General features: G+C 41.5%; 1 protein-coding gene and 1 non-coding gene across 2 annotated transcripts; one reads left to right on the forward strand and one right to left on the reverse strand.

The window, feature by feature from the left end:
* The first annotated feature begins 3146 nt into the window (after positions 1-3146).
* On the forward strand, positions 3147-15044 carry LOC116815413 (integumentary mucin A.1-like). The gene is given in 5 exon segments (XM_075061271.1): positions 3147-3276; positions 5120-5199; positions 11095-11167; positions 13557-13703; positions 14956-15044. Coding segments are annotated over 5 exon segments (519 nt in total).
* Positions 15045-21192: 6148 nt separating this feature from the next.
* On the reverse strand, positions 21193-21265 carry TRNAK-UUU (transfer RNA lysine (anticodon UUU)). Its single transcript has one exon. It is a non-coding gene; the product is annotated as a tRNA-Lys (tRNA).
* Positions 21266-21541: the final 276 nt, after the last annotated feature.

Genomic DNA, 21541 nt, shown 5'->3' on the forward strand with positions numbered 1-21541 from the left:
GTTATCAGTCATTCTGTACTGTCTGCTGCTATCATGGGTGCTCCTGGCTGAGGTTGGCCGGGGGCGCAAAAGCAAAAATGGAAATTACTCCTGGAGTCTATCCCTCCTTTATGGTTTCTAAAAATAGAGTCAGTCCTGCCTAGAATATGGGGACAAGTGTACTAGAGGACCAGTGTATCAGAGAGCACAGCTGCTCTGTGTCAGATCCCGCAGAAATGATGAGCTGCATGCCATTCATGGGGGGTGCCCCTGCAACAACCCTACCCGTTGCTTCCCTTCCTCCCCAACCTTCTGGGTACGTGGCAGTGGTCCCCATTGTTGTCATGAGTTATAAAGAATGCGAATAGAAACAGTGACTTGTTCGAGATAAAATGAGGGGAGGCAGCTCGCTGCTTGTGACAGTCAGGAGGAATTTATGTGCAGGGAGAGGAGCCCAGCATCCTGCTGCTATGATAGGTCAGGCAGTAATAGAATTTTTCTTACACATGAAACGGAGGGGCTTGATGGAGCTCAGCCAGTGCTATGAGAGGAGGTTTTACCAGCCGGTTTTGTTACATCTACTGGAATAGACCCGGTAATCATCTATTTTTTCAGTCGCGCCTGGCACCCTACTGAGGCCAGCAGGGAGGCATCCAGGCTGATGTGAAGAGATAGCAGTCATATGTACAGCTGCTACAGGGGGGGCGGAGAGAAGAAGAGGATCTGCTTTCACTGCTGTCAGCATGGGCGTCACCACCAGCATTAGTAGACATCAGGTGTGACATATTGAAAAAGTCAAGAAACAATTTTTTCCCTTTTCTTCAACGGTGGGGAGGGAGAAATTGACCAGCTATACGTGACCAGCCGGACAATATGTTTGAATTTAGACAGGCCTGGACAAGCCAAGAATAAATAGTTTTCAGCGACGAGTGATGTGGGATAGCTGGAGTCTTCATACCTCCCCCTCTATGAGCATCATTGTTTTTGCTTTCATTACGCTTGTCAGCAGGCCTGTGTAGCTGAGATTTTTCAAACGTTGGCATTTTGTCTTCTGTAAGGAGCTCTGATAGACAGATTTGTCTCTCATAACGCATAAGATCAGTATTCGTAGTCATGCTGGAGCTCTTTGGATTTGGGACTGCATGCACCCGTGCTGATCAGAGCTCCACGCTGGCAAACGGAAATGGTATTCAAAAGTTTGCAGGGCTTTTTCTGTTTACTGGCACTGCATCGAGTTCAGATTGCTCTCCAGAGCGGTCCAAGTTGTGCACTGTGGGATACCGCCCGGAGGCCAATACTGTTGATTTGCGGCCACACTAACCCTAATCCGATATGGTAATACTGATTTTAGCGCTACTCCTCTCGTTGGGGAGGAGTACAGAAACCAATTTACAGCGCCCTTTATATCGATATAAAGGGCCTCGTAGTGTGGACGGGTGCGGCGTTAAATCGGTTTAACGCTGCTAAAATCAGTTTAAATGCGTAGTGTAGACCAGGCCTCAGTATCTTTATTCTAACAGATGGCGTTTTAAAAACCAAATTAAATATGGAGTTATGGAGAATTTATAGCTGCAAAACTGTATATGTCAGACTATCCCATAGATAGTCCAATGGAAATTGATGGAGTATGGATTAAAAATAAGCATTTATGGGGGGCGGGGGGGAAGAAAAATACAGTAACCTGGACTTTGTTGCAAACAGCCAAACGCCAGTGTGCAGTAAGCTCAAAAGAGAGAAAGGACTGTGGAAAGCTGGGAATCAATGCTGTGGAATGCCAGACAAAGAGGTACTGTTTTGATGCAAGCATCAAAGGTGTTCCCTGGTGATTCATTCCCTACTCAAAGCCATACTCTTGGCTTCCAGTGTTTCCTCCCTACATCAGAGTTCTGCTCTCTCTTAGAGATACTAACTATCCAAAAAGCAACTGTAGCATTTGTAGCTTCACCAGTGAAAGTTCTAATGATCAAACCTTTCCTGAAGTAGAAACTGTCTCATGCCCAGTAATTAGAAGCATTGTCAGGAAATTGTTATTAAATGGGCAGCCGCTGTCCCTTCTCAGTGAACCTCTCCCCCAAAATGTAGTTTCTCTTTCCAGGCCAGGAAACCCAGCAGGTCAAGCTCCTAGAGTTACACTATGCATCACCTGGAAGATGATACCAGAGATCTCTCTGATTACAAAGGGTTAATCCATCTTTAGAAATTGTTGAAGTCCAACAGGTCATTAGTTTATGACCTTGTCTTGTAACAACTTCTACCGATGTGTTTATAACCATCCATAACACTAATCATGTTTGTAACATGCTGATAATATCTATTATTCATTTATTCATAGCATTTTATATGCCATTGATAAATGAAAACGTAATATCAAGTATACCAGAATAATAAAGATCTGGTAGTCCAGCACACATAGAACAGAAAAACTCAGTCTTATCACTCCCTTACTTTGTAGTGACTATTCCTAGCCAAGCATAACTTTATAAGCCAACACTGGTAGCTTCCTTCTTTAACAAAGAGTTCGTGGAAATCCTGTGTCTTACGATAGGCCAAGGGATTTCAATATTGAGAAGCATGACTCCCAAGATTTGTCTTTAAGAATACCAGACTTATTGTGAGCTATGGGACCAGGTAAATTACTCTGAACAGGAACTTGCCAGGGAAAACAGGCAGGAAAAAGAAGCAGCAAAGCTGTCAAGTGTGCTGGATTTGTCATGGTTTCACATTTCTGCTGAATCAGGAAGTGTGTTCTGCTGCCAAGCCCAGTCACAGCAATGATCCGTGAGTGGAAGGAGGGAGCTCAATACCTGTAGTTTAGTGGAAGGTGGATTACACTGGAATTGAGATGAGCATGATTTCAACTCTCTCCTCTACTGGCTGCTGTTGACAATTCTATATACTAAAGCAATCAGAGCTGGGCACCCAACTCTCTTAGGCCCTTTTGAAAATCCCACTCTACAATATTATAGTTTGTCAGCTTTTACTGCAAGAACTGAGATTTCATTTCTCATTTTCTCAGTTTTTCAGCTGGTAGGATGTTTAAATCTAGGTGTTCCCATTTTTTAGAGAACAATGAAGTTCAATTTCTGAAAGCATATGAGATAAATGCTAAAAATTTGAATGAGCAGAGTATTGAAAACTAACCATGAACAGGTACATGAGAATGTGCTATGGACGTAAAGGAAAGAAAGATCTGTGGTTATTCAGGCATTTCAGAAAAATAATGTCAAACTAAGGGATGTTGTTTTGATTCAGAATATCCAAGTGTACCCTGGTGTTTCCATCCTCGGATAAAAAATGGTAAAATACCTCTATGAAATGTGTATAATTATCCTATTGCCTGAATACATGTAACAAATGGTAGTGGAGAGTGATGCTGTGTTCTTCCCCGGCCTGCATTATGCTTCGTGTGGTGCTGGCAAATCCCTTTTTGGCAGAACTTAATGAGTTCTTCCTTTATGTGGTGTTCTGTCTCTCTTATACAGACACACTCACAGGCTGCACAGCATGGTTCATCCTTAATTGGCTATCACATAATAGTAGTAGGGGGATGGATAGCTCAGTGGTTTGAACATTGGCCTCTTACCTCAGGGTGGTGAGTTCAATCCTTACAAGGTGGATTTGGGGATTGGTTCTACTTTGAGCAGGGGGTTGGACTACGTGACCTCCTGAAATCCCTTCCAACTCTGATATTCTGTGACTCATTTTTAGTGGACTATGCATGCCTAACTCAAAATATCCAATACTGTGTAATGTGGAGAGGATACCCTTACATATGGCATGAGCCAACTCCCATTAACATCAGTGGGAAATTTAGTTTAATTTTAATTAAAAATCTAAATAATTTCCATGAACATTTTCATTGGAAAATATTTTGACTATTTTTTTGACCAGCTTTAACGCTGGTTGTGAACTTGAGGGTAGGGAGAGGAATAATAACAAAAAAATTGTTTAAAAATGTTTGCAGTTTTTCATTAGAATATCTTTTCAACTAGCTGTAGTGACGTGTCTATCTTCATTAAACTGAAAAATAGAGCATAATTATTGCATGGGCATCACAGTTATCCGTTGCCTACACAGATAAATGACATATATTGGTTTCGTATTGCTGTATGTACGTATGGTACTATTCTTCTGCTGTTGGCCCTCCACAGCTAGTATCCTGTGTCCTCCAGTAGCCATCAGCACAAATTCCACATGAAGGGCAGATTCCAGTTGTGGCATCCCAGTCTTTATACAATTTCCGCTGCCAGGGCCTCTGCGCTGATCTTAGTCACTTCTTGGACATAACAGAACTAAAGAAAAAGAAAATCTTGATATACTCCTTCTCATAGACCAACTGAACTGTGTTCAGTCATCTGAGCATGTGTAAAAGGGGACTGTTGAGCTGAACAATTGCATAATACACATCTTTCAATTTGTCATAGCTTTGCTCCTTTGTGATTCAGAAAAATAATTTTCATTGACCTCTGGACTTGATGGGAAAATCTGACCCTTTAAATATTGGTTTCCTCTTTTTTCTACTCTAGATTGTTAAAGAAAATCTACTCCAGGAACTTACACCAGGAACTTCTGTCAATAGAACCACTGAAGAAGGAATGTGTTTAAATCTTCTGGTTTGTATCTGTAATAATTCTGATTTCCGGGTCATTCCTGTCTTGGATCTACTTCTTAACAGGAGCTGGCAGATGGGGTCGGGGCGGAGAGGAGCCTTAGGCTGGCTGGTGGGCAGGCCAAGAGGAGCAAGTGGTTGGTGTGAGGAAGGCAGTGGGCTGGTGGGGTCTCGGGGTGCAGTGCAAGTGGAGCAGGCTGGGGTCCCTTCGGAGCATGGGCCAGGCTCCATGGCACCACTGGCACCACTGTAAACCCAGGACTGCTTTCCATGACCCCAGCATGTTCTTAACTCAAGTTAAATAACTTGAGGAAAAATCCTAGTGAAGACAAGGCAGTATGTAGTTTTCACATGAGTTAGCAGACAGCGGTGGAGCCCACCCTTTCATTTATATGAAAACTATAAACTGCCCTCAAGTTAGTTGCGAAAGGCTCAGGCAGGGAACTCATTAGAAGAGACAAGCAGGAGAGAAGTGGAGGTGTTCTATTGGTAACAAGCACAGGTGACTTGGTCTTGAAACCTGCTGAATAGCTGCAACTACTGTATCATTAAAGTCAGAATTACTCATTGGTGTCATCCTGAGAGCTCTGGACTCTCACACAAGCAATCACGTAAGTATAGTTTCTACCACCTAAGTAGATGGGTATGGTTCCCATTACTTTGGTATTTGAAATATGTATCATTCTTGCTTGTTTACAAAAATAAAATGTACCTTTAAATCATAGGGTTAATGTTTTTGTAACCATGTTGATCCCAAGAAATGAGAGAGACAAGGTGGGTGAAGTAATATCTTTCATTTGACCAATTTCTGTTGGTGGAAGGCACAAGCTTTAGAGCAACACACAGCTCTTCTAGAGTTTTTGTGATAGTCTGAATGTCTCTCTTCTGTACTGTGAGGATAGTATTATCTGCAGGCAACAGGCTTAAAAACGTAAGTGTCATTTAAGCCCAAATTTTCAAAGTAGGGTGCCTATGGTCAGACAGCTAAATCCACGTTCAGAGCACTTAATAACCAGCCTGGTTTATAGAGATACAGAATACTCACAAACCAGTTTGAGCTGTGGATGTTCAGCCCCTCTTTAAAATAAAATAAAATAATAATGGTAAAAAAATCAAACCACTTATTTAGGTACCTAACTAGTAACACTTGGAGGATTCCGCCAACTCCTGCAACACGAAATGACTTAATTCTACAGATAGAAACTATGGTCTAATATCTGAAACGAAAAGATATCTGATGCCATTGAAAGCAAATGGCTAGTTGTGGGTAGGAAGGAGGGGTGGGGAGATTCACAGGACTCTGTCCATGGTCCCTTCTTCTTCACCCTCTACTTGTGATTTCTGGGTAACTATATCCACAAATATAAATTCAAGACTATATAGATGACTCAGATATACCTCTCCGCTGTAGACCCGACTCCTTCTGTCCAAACTAAAATCTCAACCTGTCTCTCTGACATCTCCTCACAGCTGTCAGCTCAAGCTCAAGATGGCTAGAACAGAGCTCTTAAGCTTCCCCCACCCTGAAACTCGCTCCGCTACTTCTTTCCTCAATCACTGTGGACAATACCATTGCCTTGCCTGTCATTCAGGACTGTGATCCGAGCATCAGTTTTTACTCAGACCTCTCTCTAGGACTCACCAGGGGTTTTGCAGACTAAGCTAAACCACAGAGAGACACTTTTAATGTGGAAGAAGAGTGTCACATGGGGAGTTTGTGTGGAATAGCAATTGCACTTTACATTCATGCTTTAGTTTATTCTGCACTAACTTCTCTGTGTAGATGAGCCCTAAGTCTTGCCAATTCTTTACATATAATGTCGCTGATCCTATTGTTTTCTAAAACTAAAACTCTTGTCCACCTTGTACTCACCTTGTATCTCGATATTACAACATCCTTTTCACAGGCCAGGACACTTGCACTCTTGCCCCACTCACAACCATTCCGAATATGACTGCAGAGATTATTTTCCTAGCCCATTACTTTGACCATGGCCTCTCTTCACATCCTTCTGCTGGCTCCCTCTTCATTGTCATATCAAACATAAGTTACTTATCTTCATTTTCTATGCCTTTCATGACCTATTATCTTTCATCCTGTATTCAGAGATCAACTTGCACCTCTGATCAGCCCATGATACCAGCCTCCATCTAATGCACTTTTGTGCTTTCTCCTGTGCAGCATCTCACACTTGGGAAAGCTGCCTGTAAACGTCTGCAAAGCCAAATCATTTTTCTCCTTCAAATCCCTCCTTAAAATTCTCCTTTGATATGATATCTACAAAAAACTTGACAATGGTTAGGCTGTTGGTATGCTGAGACCACTGCCTATCATGCTGACCAATTTTGTTTCATTGTTTCATGTCTATCCATCTGCATCCATCTGTTGTCTCTTATACGTCAATTGTAAGCTTTTTGGGGCAGGGACTGTCTTTTGTTCTAGATTTCTACAATGCCTAGCACAGGGGCTTATAAGAAGCACATGGAATCTCTTTAAAGGGGATAAAGCAATGTGCTGCATTTATTGAGAGTATAGTTTGAGCATTAAAATCACATTCTTCCATTCTCTCTCTCTCTCTCTCTCTCTCTCTCTCTCTCTCTCTCTCTCTCACACACACACACACACACACACACACACACACACGAGTTCTGCAGCTGGATTGTATAGTTACCAGTCCTCAGTGTTGCTTGGTCAGTTCCAGGAGCCAGCTGAAACTGCACACAAGGCAGGGGAGCCGGGCCTCTGTCAATTGCGTTCAAAGCTCTGATGTTGGTGTAGAATGAACCCAAAGTTCCATGGCAATACAGCTTTTTTTTATAGTGATCAGTTCCCACACAAGTCTAAGGACCTTGCTGTGTCACACCGGAGCTGTCAATCACGAGGTATTCAAGGTTGCTTTAATTAGCATTATTTTGAGTTGTTATCAGGAGGATCCGCAGCTGTTTCTTATCTGTCCCTTTGGCTCAACTCCTTATCTCATCCTTGGGATGTATGCCTTGACTTTCGGGTCATCAATCTGCTATCAGCATGATGGATTATCAAGTTGGCTCCTCTTGACTCCTCCACTCCCTTCTTGACCATCCAGCCCAGTTGTCCTTTCTCAGTTAAGTACTGTACATTCTTCACTCACACCAAACAGTAAATAAGGCAATTAAAGCCATAAAACTTCTATCCTTCTAAGAACAAATGTTAACACAATCAGCAAAAAGTAAATGCAGAACAATTTCTTACTAATTCAAAGCTAGCAAAATGGAGTATAAAGCAAAATAAGCAAAATGGAGTACAATCTTATCTGAGACAATTTCTTCCCATTAGGCTTTTGCTTACAGGGCCCACCCACTTAGCATCCAGACCCACACAAATCTGGGCCGGAGCCCCCAGATCCACAGGATGGAAGGGAGCGAGTCATTCCAGGCAGAGGGTGTGCTTCATGGGTGTGGATTTGGGCATGGCTAGCACTGGGGCCAGAGACTGGAGCAGCAGCACACAGTGCTGGCAGGAGAGGGACATGGCCAGCTGGACAGACGGATGGACACCAAGCAGGAATGAAGGGTCGGACAGATCTTGAGCCCTGGAAGGGCCCCCCTCTGCCCCCACAGCCTCATCTTCTGGTGCCTGCTGAGAGGTAAGGGCCAGCAGAGACAGGCCCCCCATCTCTGCCTGCCCACCCAGTTTGCCTGTCCTAGCTACACCTCTGGCCTAGCACAATGGGGCCTGGTCATGATTGGAACTCCTGTGCACTTATACAATACAAATAATAGAGAGGACTTAGAACCTGAGTCTTCCACATCCTAGCTGAATTTCCTAACCACTGGACTATCAGAGAAACATTTTGAAAGGTCTGAGTTTTGTTCTGATGCAGAATGAAAACAAATGTTTAAACCTCAAATTTTTTCAAGAAATGGCATTCTTATTTTCTGGCACACCAGAGCCCTAAATAAAGTCAAAGCTCTTACTCCAAAACACTATTACCAGCCTCTCACTTTAGGTCTCTTTTCTAGAGCTTCTCTGACCTCTCAAGGTTGTTTTTAACTTGCTTCCTGTGCCTCAGATGATTACCCATTTGGTAATGAGCTGCACCTGTGCCTTAAACAGATCACGGCTGTTCGGACTTTTCCAGCCATTAGCAGCCAGGCAACCATCAGCATTAGCTCCTACACAGGAATACATATTTGTTGATTATTTCTTTTCCTAGCTTCCTTCCTGCTGGGTGGGAGAAAAGAAGTTGCAGCAAATTCAGAAAATTCAAATGCAAAAGAACACTTTACTATGTTTTTTATCATTGATGTCACTCTACTGCTTATTCATATGCCTCCAGCCCAAGCCCCAAAGTCTACACAACAATGAAACATGACTGCAGCCTGACCCTGTGACCCCTGAGTCAGCTGGCATGGGCCAGCTGTGGGTATTTCTTTGCTGTGTAGACATACCCTAAGCATCAGGGCTCATTCTGCTTTATTCCAAATACTTAATCTACCTGGCCACAGTTTTTCTCAAGCAAGTCTTTTGTTTCTGGTTTGTCTTCTTACATCTAATATATATATATAGCTAATACTAATTCTGTGCATTTACACACTGCTTTATCATCTGTAGATCTCAGAGCACTTTATAAAAGGTGGGTAAGCACTTTAATCTTCTTTTGCAATTAGCCTAAAACCTGAGATTTGAAATAATTTTATGAGAGGCAATGTGGTCCAGTGGACAATGTATGAGTCCGTTAGGGGTTCTGTCCCCAGCTCTGCCCCAGATTTCCTACGTAACCATAAGTGAGTCACTTAAATTCTGTTCTTCAGTTGCCCCAAACACTTCACTGTTACAGTGATGTTATTGATCATTATTAGGGCTGTGTGCCTGTCACTGAGGTCCCAGAAAGTCAGGGATTCCATGACTTTCTGGGACCTCTGTGACTTCTGTAGCAGCCAGTGTGGCTGACCCCATGGCTGCCCAAGCAGCTAGTTCCAGGGACAGCTGCTCAGGTGGCCCCCAGGGCTGCCACACCAGCCAATGCTCCAGGCCCCAGGCAGCAGACCTGGGGGGGCCAGAGCAGCCACCATCCGCTGGCCCTGGCAGTGGTCCCTGGCCAGTTGGAGTAGCCGCGGTCCATAGCCCTGGCAGCTAGTACCACTGGCCCTGGGTGCTCTCCCAACAGCGGATCCTCCTTTACCCCCCACCCCCGGTAACCCTCCATATCTCTCCAGCAGCCCCTCTTCCCTTCTCCCCCTGCACAGATTTAATCACAAGTATTTTTAGTACAAGTCATGGACAGATCAGGGGCCTGAATTTTTGAATACCAGTGACTAAATCCCAGCCTTAATCATTGTTTTAAAAGGGTTTCTTATGCTGAATCTTAGCCATCAGTGCTGGGCCTTAGCTGAGCCTTTATCAGTCCTCTATCAGTCCTTTTGGATTATGTAGCATCTGCAGTTATCAATAGTGTGACATTTTAAAGAATAAGGCCTGGATTTATACCATTTAGATAAGCCTTGAGAGATAATTATCTGGAAATAAAAGAAAGAAAGAAAGAACCAATGAACTATACAAAGACTGCTTCCTCTTTCAGATGTTTTGTTGCTGGTTTTATTTTTACTGTGTGGAGGAGGGAAGTGCAACTCTGCTTCTCCTCCAGCCTTCTTTATATGAATAGCAGAAGCCCGAAGTGCTACAGATAGGTAGTCTATTGTAGACGGGAGCTACCATATGATTGAAGTCAGGCATATACTTAAGTACCTTACTAAACTGAGGCCTCAGTTCTGAAGTGAGAAAACTGTTAAAAATCCTACATAATTTTCATCTGCTTTTCAGTTTTTTCCCCTTAACCCTGAATTATGCACTACCAGAAAGTGCTCAGATACTACAGTGATGAGGGTGGTATAAGAAGCCATGTAGAATAGAACTAGTGTCCCAGACATATGGACACTGAGGCCCAAATGTTTAAGTGTTGCAGCACTCAGCTAATTTAGGCTCTTAGGCACCAAAATCCCATTGACAGTTGATGGGAGTTAGGCTCTTAGGAGCCTAAATCACTTTTGAAAATGGTCTTTATACTCCTAAATCTATTGAGTGTTGCAACGCTGAGTACGGCAACACTTAAGTCCTTTTAAAAATCTGCATCTTGGTGGCTTGCCAAAATATCACCTTTTTAATATTAAAAATAATTGATACTGAAATTGGCAGAACGCACCCACGACAGAGTATCGACTTATTTCTGATAAGGTTAGGTTGACCGTGTGGAATGTAAAACCTGATTGCCACATAAGCTTTAAACAAAGCTTTATATCTACACCAGCATTTTCCTACTTTCAAATACTTATCACTTCACTGGACATTGTATGGGCTAGGAAATGGTTTAATCAAAAAGAGATAAATGGAAAGAATTGCTAAAAATGCCTCCTTAGGTAAATGTTATTTGAAACTATTTGAGCAAATAAAACTGCTATAAAACAAAACCCTCTAGGGACATTTTCATCCATAGACTCACACTCTTCCTAAAGACTGAACACTGAAGACTGCAATGGAAAATAAGGTGTTCTGGTTACTGACTATTTCCCTCATTGTGGGGCTCAGCAATGCCTTGCTGCGTAAGTGCATGTTTAAAATATCATGTTCAGGGCATAAGCTCAAACCACCTGAAATTAATCAACACTAATTCTGAGTATTGTTAAATAAGGTATTTCTCAAAGGTCCAGCTTTATAATTTCAGTAATGTTAAATATTAAGAAACTATTATGTTAATTATTCTAATGTTATATTGAGATGTAAAGTTTAGTACATCTTTGTGCTTCAGCTTTGTTATGACTACAAATGGGAAAGAATGAAAATTATGACCCCTCTAATATTTTTCTTGGCATGAATGGGAAGGAGAGAGCAAAAATGTTTGAGATCTAATAAATTATGTTTCTTTCTGTCATGCAGAGATAACTAGATGTGGATCTGTACTTCTAACAAGAACGTTTTTTATCTGGAGAGATTTGTCCACATAGGGCCCAATTTTGATCTGGATGTTTGTGCAGAGTTCTGCTGACTTCATTGGAAGCTGTTTGTGTCCAGGGAAAAAAGTCATCTCAGAGATGGGAAAAATAGACCTGAAAGAATTAGACATAATACGGCCTAGTGGCAAGGTGCACTACCTAGTGTATTAGCAGCATATAGCAAGAAGCTTTGCTCATGTTTTTGTATTAGAGAGAGTCCTTTTGCAGCAGTGTTTGATGGCACTGCTTACAAAAGAGATCTATGTGATAAAAAGATGACCATCCATGTCCCCAAAATATACAAAATGTAGTCTTTGGGCCTCTTGCATGTGCATACTTGGCCAGCTGCTCACAAAAAAGAATACAGAATTTGTAACAGAGCAAAAATCAGTGAAGCATGTTTTACATACTCATATGTAGGATCTTATTTTTCTACGGAGTTAATTTTATTTAAAGAAAAAAAGTCAGTTAGTTTAGAACCAGAATTAAGATTTTGCAAATCTTATTGGAAATTATGCACAATTTTACAAATTTATAAACAGTTCTTGTTTTGGATTTAAGCTTCCAGCATGCCAAACATTGCAACATTGTTCTATTGTAGGAGAAGCAGATAGGCAAAAAGGGAGCTATCTTAGAATTTTATACTGCTGCCCATCCCCATATCATCCGAAAGCCTTCCATGAATATAGGTTAGCAACAGTGAGGCCCCTAAAGGACTTCATGCTAGACTGACTAGTCCATTTTCATGGTCCCAGTTAAATGCATTCTAAAGTATATAAACCAGAATATATAATTTACATACTTCAGATTTTTAGTTATATTAATATTGTTAAAAATACAAGGAATTTTAATACACAAATTTATAAGACATAGTACTGCAAAATCCTTATTATGTAAACCTCAAAAAGCTTTTCTTGAGGCCCCGATCACGCTCCTCTTAAAGTAAATAGCAAATTTCATTGACTTCAATGGGCAAGATCAGGCCTTAGGAGCTACAGAACCAGGTTGTGCCTATTTGTACCATAAATTTGGATGGACCCCTCTCCAGAAATCCACCCAGCTTTCGAAAAGGGCCTGCTCCTCAAAACCAGGTTGTGAGTGTGTCTTAAATACTTATATAGCACCATACATGTACACTGTGCTTTACAAAACATGAACAAAGACAAGATTCCAGCTACACAGAATTAACTGTCTAGAAAGGGTAAGAGAATCGTGTCAAGATTCAAATTTCAAGAGAGTCTAGGCATTTCAGACCTGAAGTTTGGAAAACACGCCACTCCCACTAAGTAAAGTAGCAAGAAAACAATTTCAAATAAACAAAAAATAAAAAGGACTAGTTTTCACATCTGTGATATTAGATGATTTAAGCAAAGTACTTGATACAGTAAACCAGTTCCCACTTTTGCATTTCTTTTGCCCAGTCTGCTCTCATTTTTCACTGGGATTTATTTCTTTCAATTTACAGCAATGTGAGATCAGAACTGGGTTCTTTGTATCAGCTACAAAATTAGGGACAAATTCATCTTGGCGGTACTTGCCTGGGGTTCTACTGACATAGCTAGAATTTGGCTCTTAGTATTTTACAATTACAACTTTGTACTACCAGTAGTTGTATAATTTTTGTAGTGAATTAAACTACTGTACAGTAATGCTCACTGTTACTGTGCTGGAGGCTTCTTTTGGAGAAAGACTGCCAATTGTGCAAAGCTGTGTAGTGGTTTCGTAGTGGTAAGAGCAAATATTCAGCAGTCTCAGAACACTAGATGCATTTAAATTGTGAATTTGAACATATTTCTTCTGCAATATAAGACTACTTGGTCCCATGCTGAGGGACTGTTTTGAGCTGGGTCTATTTATAATTTAAGGTAATAAATTGTTTAGGTTTGTGAAAGTGCTTGATGTGCCTGAAAGTGTCATTTTGAATCCCTTAAATAACTGATGCATAGTCATTTAATGAAAAATATGTTAGGCTGTTTACCTTGTCCTTCGTTCTAAATAGCTCCAGGTGAATGTGATGTGCAACCAAAAGCAAGAGAAAACTGTGGGTATCCAGGCATCACTGAAATTGAATGTAGTGCAAGACAATGCTGCTTTAATTCAGATGCCCCAGATAGCCCCTGGTGTTTCAAACCGGTTCCAGCAGAAGGTAAGTGTGTGAAGGATGTCAGTTTTTTTACTGCTGGCAGACGGACCTTTATTTGTGTAAATCCCAGTTCTGCAAGGTGTTGAGCATCTTCCCCTTCCATTAAAGTTAATACAGCAACTTTCAGGAGGACTCCTGTGATCAGTTAAATGTCATGCTAAGGTAGGTCTTGGTGCTGTCTGCTGCATGGTGACTTCACCATCTTGTGAATGAAAAGTACCATATAACTAAATGCATTCTTACATATTAATGTGTACAGAAGCCACACTGTGAAGCAGAAATTACATTTTAGTAAATCAGTAGATTTCAAAGATAAATGGAAGATTACAAATGTGACTGCTTTAGAGAGCTTATCAGTCATCTACAATTAGTAGACACATTGAAAGTAGATGAGGAAACAGAGGGAAAATTGAGAGGATTTGGGAGGCTGAGGAGAATCTTGTTTAAAATGGTTTTCAGTTTATCCCTCTCATTTATTTTTCCATTTCCTTCCTATTCAACATTATCTGGCACCCCTTGGTGAAAATATTTAGAGTTCGGTTACTAGTTTGTTTCCTCTATTGATGACAGGGGAAAATTAAACTTAGTCCAAACTTTCAGAATGTCATCACAGTGTTTGTGAAATGGGTTTTGCTGAAATTGTTTGAAATAGGTAATGCACTGTGCAGTAGTCATTTTCATTTTTTTCCTTCTCCACCCAGAATGTCAACTATAAAATGGAGTTTCTCACAATGGAGTTCTTCATTATGACAATGGCAAAGTGATCTCATCTGTACGATGTATGCAATCTGTAATTATGCTGATTTTCATGCAGGTCATTTCTGATCCCTTTGTTTTCTTTACAATGACATAATTTACCACTGCAATCTTTTTTCTATACTTTAGTATCATGCACCTGCCTGAAACAATAAAAGCAGCAAAACAAAAATTGCAAGATGCTTCTTTGGTATTTTTGTGCTCTAAATAGGTTGCCCTTTCCTGGAAAATGGATATTTCTTTCTCTGACTTCCCAAGAGAAATCAATTACTGACAGTTCTGGAGAAAAATACATCATCATATTGTCAATACAGATAGTACAAATTAAAACATTACCAAAAATATGAAACTAGCTTACGTTAGTTATGAATTAAAGTTACCAGCTAAAGACTTTTCTGTGGCCTCCATGATCATAGTCTATTTCCAAATGGACAAGTATTTACATGACTAACCCATCACCTAAGGCATTGGCTGATAACTTTGTTGGCTGTCTTAACAGACACAAGGACTGAATGGACCAAGGAGACTGAACTACCTCCTCACCCCTACAAGTTCTTCCTCCAGATCATGGTTAAAGCACATGAATAGGGCAATATGGACAAGTATGCAATACTACTACCTATGCTGCTGGAGATTTTAGTTTCCAGGGCTTTCATGCCAGAACTTTTCACAAACAATAGATGTGCTCAAACAAAACTTGTTTAGATGAAGAGAACTGATGAGCTAGTCAGACAATTCTATGTCACTTGGATTTGATTTTAGGATATGCACTTACAAAGGATCCCTGTCATGGGAAAAAATGCCATGAGCTCACTCCATTTCCCACTGAAGTCTTTTCCTTGATCAGGACCCATGTTTGTCCTGAACTGGAGCTTGGAATCCATCTTTTCAGTCATACTCTCATTGCAGATTTCCTCTGCCTTTCAATTCAGCTTTCTAAGTTGTGTCTTGGAAAAAGTGATTAATCCCTATTGACACACCAGATATATCTTTTTGCTTTTATCCTATACAAAACTCACAGTGATTGTTGAGAAAGAAAATAAAGTAATGGCATTTTAAGCTTTTCATTTCTCAGATGCAATGTTGGGAACAATTGCATAGCCTGATCAGAAATAGCCAGCCAATTTCCATATTTGAAACTGAAGTCACCCAGTAGATAGCTTTACCTTTTATAGACATCAATAATAATTATGTATTTATGGTTACACTTTCTAGAGCAGTGGCTCTCAAACTTTTGTACTGGTGACCTCTTTCACACAACAAGTCTCTGAGTGTGACCCCCTCTTATACATTAAAAACACTTGTTTATATATTTAACACACTTATAATCCTGGAGGCAAAGCAGGGTTTAGGGTGGAGGCTGACAACTTGCGACCCCCTCATGTAATAACCTCACAACCCCCTGTGGGGTCTTGACCCCCAATTTGAGAACCCCTGTCCTAAAGGTCTGGGCCAGATTCTCAATTGCCTTCCATCTTGTGTAGTCACACTTATTTGAACTGGGCTAGCTCCTGACCTGGACATTTTTTACCAGTGGTGCAAAGGGTCAGTCAAGCTTCTTTAACCAGACAGCTGAAGAGTCTCCTGCTAGTTCTGGACCATCTACTCCAGCTCAACACTCCTTTTTTATACACTGATTTGGGAGCATGCTAAAGAACATGTTCATCTGGAAGAGGCTGCATACAGAGTGCCCCTGAACTCTTGCTAGTCCACATTGCAAGAACAGCCCTTCTGGGGTAAGAATTAACTGGGCACAGCTTAGATCAATGCAAAGGCTACTCTAAAGTGCCCAAAGTCAAACCAGCCCCTGGACTGGGGAACCAAAAAAGTGGCATAAAGTCCCCTTTTGTGTCTCCTTTTGCTTGGATCCTGGATTGGACAAGTTTGGCAAGACCAGATGATCAGATTTAGTAAGTGTGAAGTAGGTGTAACATGCAACCATTGTGATTTGGTGGCATTTAACACTTGCTCTGCACAGGTCCAAACAACTACACAATGAGTCAGATAGTGGAGTACCAGCCTAGTGTGTCTGTCTGTGATGGAGCACATTAAAGTGCTTTCATTAGGATGGTGAAGCTCTGGGCTGCCCCTTTGAGGGGCTATGCCTCATTGGTAGGATAGAACCCAGAAAGCTATGGACACTATGTAAGCTCGAAGGCAATTTTTCATCAAATATAAAATCATTGTCCTATGTTCTAAAAATATTAAACTTCATCTTTTACATATGGCAGAAATATTGGATGCTACCAGGCAATAAAGTCAGGGAGGTTACCAAAGTAACACACACTTTGTTTTGACTAATGTGGGAGGGGCCAAGACATATGTTATGACTGGCCATTTTAGCTTCTATCATAAGCTGTCTTGATGTATTCTACACAACACAATTTCTGGAACTAGCCTTGCAATAGCATCATCAACCAGAGGAATAACAGGTGGGTAGTGGTGGTGTTATACTGAATCAAACCAATGGTTCATCCAAGATGAGATTTCACCTCCTGCAGTTACTTATTCCCGTTCCCCATAATGCACCTAACCAATTGTCCAGTTGTTTTTATGATGTCAGGGCAAATTCTTTCCTGTCCATAGAAGACAATGTGCTGTGAGTAGAGCTGGTCTAAAAAAATGTCCATAAAAAAATGCAATGCTGCTGAAATCTAAATATTTTATGGGACTGTGTCAGATTCAGAGCACTTTGGATCACTTGGTACACTAGGCGCAAGCAAATGACATGCATTTTAATATAGCTAAATGTAAATATATACATCTAGGAACAAAGAATGTAGGCTCTACTTAAATGGTGATGGGCTCTATCCTGGAAAAAACTGACTGTGAAAAAAATTTGGGCATGAGGGGGTGGGTAATCAGCTGAACATGAGCTCCTAGTGTAATGCTGTGACCAAAAGAGTTAATGTGATCCTGATGCATAAACAGGAATTTTCAGTGGGAGTAGAGCAGTTATTTTATTTCCGTATTTGGTACTGGTGTCCAGTTCTGGTGCCCACAATTCAAATACAATGTTGGTAAATTGAAGAGGGTTCAGAGAAGAGCCAGGAGAATGATTAGTGGATTAGAAAACATGCCTTATAGTTATTGAGCTCCTTGAGTCTATTTAGCTGAACAAAGATTAAGAGGTAACCTGATTACAGTCTGAAAGTATCTACGTGGGGAACAAATATGTAATATTAAGCTCTTCAATCTAGCCAAGAAAGATATAACATGATCTAATGACTGGAAGTTGAAGCAAGACAAATTCAGACTGTAAATAAGTGTACATTTTTAACTGTGAGAGTAATTAACCACAGGAAAAAATTGTCAAAGATTGTGGTGGATTCTCAGTCACTGACAACTTTTAAATCAAAATTGGATATTTTTCTAAAAGATCTGCTCTAGGAATTATTGTGGGGAAGTTCTATGACCTGTGCCATACAGGAGGTCAGATAAGATGATCACAATGGTCTCTTCTGGGCTTAGAATCTATGAATATAAAATACCTATTAATCCTTGAGCAACACAATGCAGGGGCATGAATCTGATGGCTCCTTACCTCTCAAATGATAGTACAGAAACTCCTTATTTAACGTTGTAGTTATGTTCCTGAAAAATGCGACTTTAAGCAAAATGATGGTAAGTGAATCCAATTGCCCCATAAAAATTAGCGTAAATGAGGGGGTTAGGCTCCAGGGAAATTTTTTTCACTAGACGACATATACATATATACACACACACACGTGCACACACACACACACACAGAGTATAAGTTTTAAACAAACAATTTAATACTAGTACACAGTGATGATGATTGTGAAGCTTTGTTGAGGTGGAGGAGTCAGAGGGTGGGATATTTCCCAGGGAATGCCTTACTGCTAAATGATGAACTAGCAATTGGCTGAGCCCTCAAGGGTTAACTCTCACAACACTCTACAAGGCAGCAGGAAAGGAGGGGAGGCAGCCAGAGACACACACCCTGTGTGTGAGAGAAAAAATGCACATTTCCCCTTTAAGTAGCTGACCCCAGGCATAAGTACACTGCCTTGTTAATTAAATCAGCTTGCTGAGACCTGAGATGGCAGCTACTACCTAGAAGCTCCCTCGTGTGTCCCTCCTGCTCTATGGAAGATGGGTTAAGCAGGGTGCAGGAGCAGGGGAGAGGGGGAGACACCCTGACGTTAGCTGCCCTTTTCCCCCTCCCCCTGTACAGCAAGCAGGAGTCTCTGGGAGCAGCTCCAAGGCAGAGGGCAGGAGCAGCACATGGCAGTGGGGGGAGGGACAGTTGCTGCACAGGGAATTTAGGGGAGTGGGGAGCTGATGGGGGCGCTGCCGGTCCACCCTGGTTCCAACCACCCACTAGCTAGCTGCAATGGGCTGCTCTTCCTGCAAGCAATGGACAAAACAGGCAGCTACTAAACGACATTAGAAGGGAGCATTTCACAATTTTAAACGAGCATGTTCCCTAATTGATCAGCAACTTAACATCGAAACAACATTAACCAGGATGACTTTAAGTGAGGAGTCACTGTACAGTTCTATTAAATGTACATTTAGGAGTACATTCTCTTCTTGTTGCACAGGGAGTGACTTGCATAAACCACGCATGTTAAGCTAAGAACAGCACAGGGCTATCAATTTGATTAAAATAAAATCAACCTCAACCTTCATTCAGAAGAAAAAGTGAACTCTGAAATTTTAGTGACCAGATGCTTAACACAATTAATATTAACAACAATGGGGAAGGAACAAAAGCCAGAATAGGGAAAGTGCACTTTAAAGAATATTCAAATAACAGAGGATAGGTCTACACTTGAGTACAGCCACTACATGTCCCCCTAGCATAGGTATAAACAGCAATGGAGCCAGTGAGGCACTGCTTAGGTGAATAGAATAGAGACATGCCAGAACCATAGAAGATTAGAGTTGGAAGAAACCTCAGGAGGTCATCTAGTTCAACTCCCTGCTCAAAGCAGGACCAACCCCAACTAAATCATCCCCGCCAGGGCTTTGTCAATCTGGGCTTTAAAAACCTCTAAGGATGGAGATTCCACCACCTCCTTAGTTAACCCATTCCAGTGCTTCACCACTCTCTTAGTGAAATAGTTTTCCTAATATCCAAGCTAGACCTCACCCACTGCAACTTGAGACCATTGCTCCTTGTTCCGTCATCTGCCACCAGTGAGAACAGCCGCGTTCCATCCTCTTTGGAACCCCCCTTCAGGTAGTTGAAGGTTGCTGTCAAAGCCCCCCTCACTCTTCCGCAGACTAAATAAGCCCAATTTCCTCAGCCTCTCCTCATAAGTCATGTGTCCCAGCCCCCTAATCATTTTCGTTGCCCTCTGCTGGACTCTTGCCAATTTGTCCAAATTCTTTCTGTAGTGGGGGGCCCAAAACTGTATGCAATACTCCAGATGTGGCCTCACCAGTGCTGAATAGAGGAGAATAATCACGTCCTGCAATCTGCTGCCAAAGCTCCTACAAAGGCAGCCCAATATGCCATTAGCCTTCTTGGCAACAAGGGCACACTGTTGACTCATATCCAGCTTCTCATCCACTGTAATCACCAGGTCCTTTTCTGCAGAACTGCTGCTTAGCCAGTCGGTCCCAAGCCTGTAGCAGTGCATGGCATCCTTCTGTCCTAAGTGCAGAACTCTGCACTTGTCCTTGTTGAGCATATTCCCCTACCCAAGCAGTGCCTCCCAAATCCCACTGCATCTCTCCTGCTGGAGCCTTTCCCCTGCTACAGCGGTAGGGAAGGTGAGGTCCCAATGGACCGGAGAAGGGCAAACATGACACCTTTTTTCAAAAAGGGAAATAAAGAGAACCCAGGGAATTATAGATCAGGCAGCCTAACTTTGATGCCTGGAAAGATAGTAGAACAAGTCATTAAATAATCAAGCTGTAAGCACTTAGAGGATAATAGGATTATAAGGAACAGCCAACATGGACTTGTCAAGGAAAAAAATCATGCCAAACCAACCGAAATGTCTTTCTTTGACAGGGTTATTTGTCTATGGATTGGGTGGGGGGGAGGAAAGGGGAGAAGTAGATGTGATATATCTTGATTTTAGTAATGCTTTTGGCACATCCCACATGACATTCTCATAAACAAACTAGGGAAATATGGTCTAGATATAATTACTATAAAATGAGTGCAAACCTGGTTGAAAAAAAATGTACTTAAAGAGCAGTTATTAATGTATCACTGTCAAACTAGGAGAACATATTGGGGGGGGGGTCACACGGTGGGCTGTCCTGAGTCTGGCACTATTCACTAGTTTCATTAATAACTGGGATAATGGAGTGGAGAGTGTGACGGGTTTGGTCACAGAGACTCCCTTGGGACTGTCACCTGACGTGCTGAAACTACCTCTGAGCCCATTTCCCCAGATGGCTTGGGACTTCAGTACCTTGCCTTGTTGAGCAAGACAATGCTAGTCTGCTGCAACACAGACCCAGGTCTGAACCATGCCCCCAAAGCTGCAGGCTTTAACTGAAAACCAGCAGGTTTTCCTGTCTCAAGCACCCAGACACCAGCTCCCAATAGGATCCAAACCCCAAATAAATGTATTTACTCTGTATAAAGCTTATACAGGGTAAGCTCATAAACTGTCCACCTTCTATAACACTGATAGAGGTATGCACAGCTGTTTGCTCCCCCAGACATTAATAGATTCTAGGACTAGAAGGGACCTCGAGAGGTCATCAAGTCCAGTCCCCAAAAATATTAGAGGGGGAAGTGTCCTTCTGCCTGACCAGGGACTTGAACTCTGCACCCTCAGATTAAAAGTCTGACGCTCTACCAACTGAGCTAGTCTGCCTCACTAACTTTAGGTTAATTAATAAACAAAAGTGATTTTATTAAGAATAAAAAGTAGGGTTTAAGGGGTTTCAAGTAATAACAGACAGAACAAAGTTACCAAGCAAAATAAAACAGAATTCGTTAAGTCTACACCTAATACACTAAGAAACTGAATACAGATAAATCTCACTGTCAGAGATGTTCCTATAAACTACTTGCTTACAAAATCAGACAAAAATACAGAAGTGTCACAGCATACTAGTACTGAGAAATTGCTTACTTTCTCATTTTTACC

This window comes from Chelonoidis abingdonii, chromosome 1 (assembly GCF_003597395.2).
Source record: "Chelonoidis abingdonii isolate Lonesome George chromosome 1, CheloAbing_2.0, whole genome shotgun sequence".
In the NCBI taxonomy this organism is placed as follows: Eukaryota; Metazoa; Chordata; order Testudines; family Testudinidae; genus Chelonoidis; species Chelonoidis abingdonii.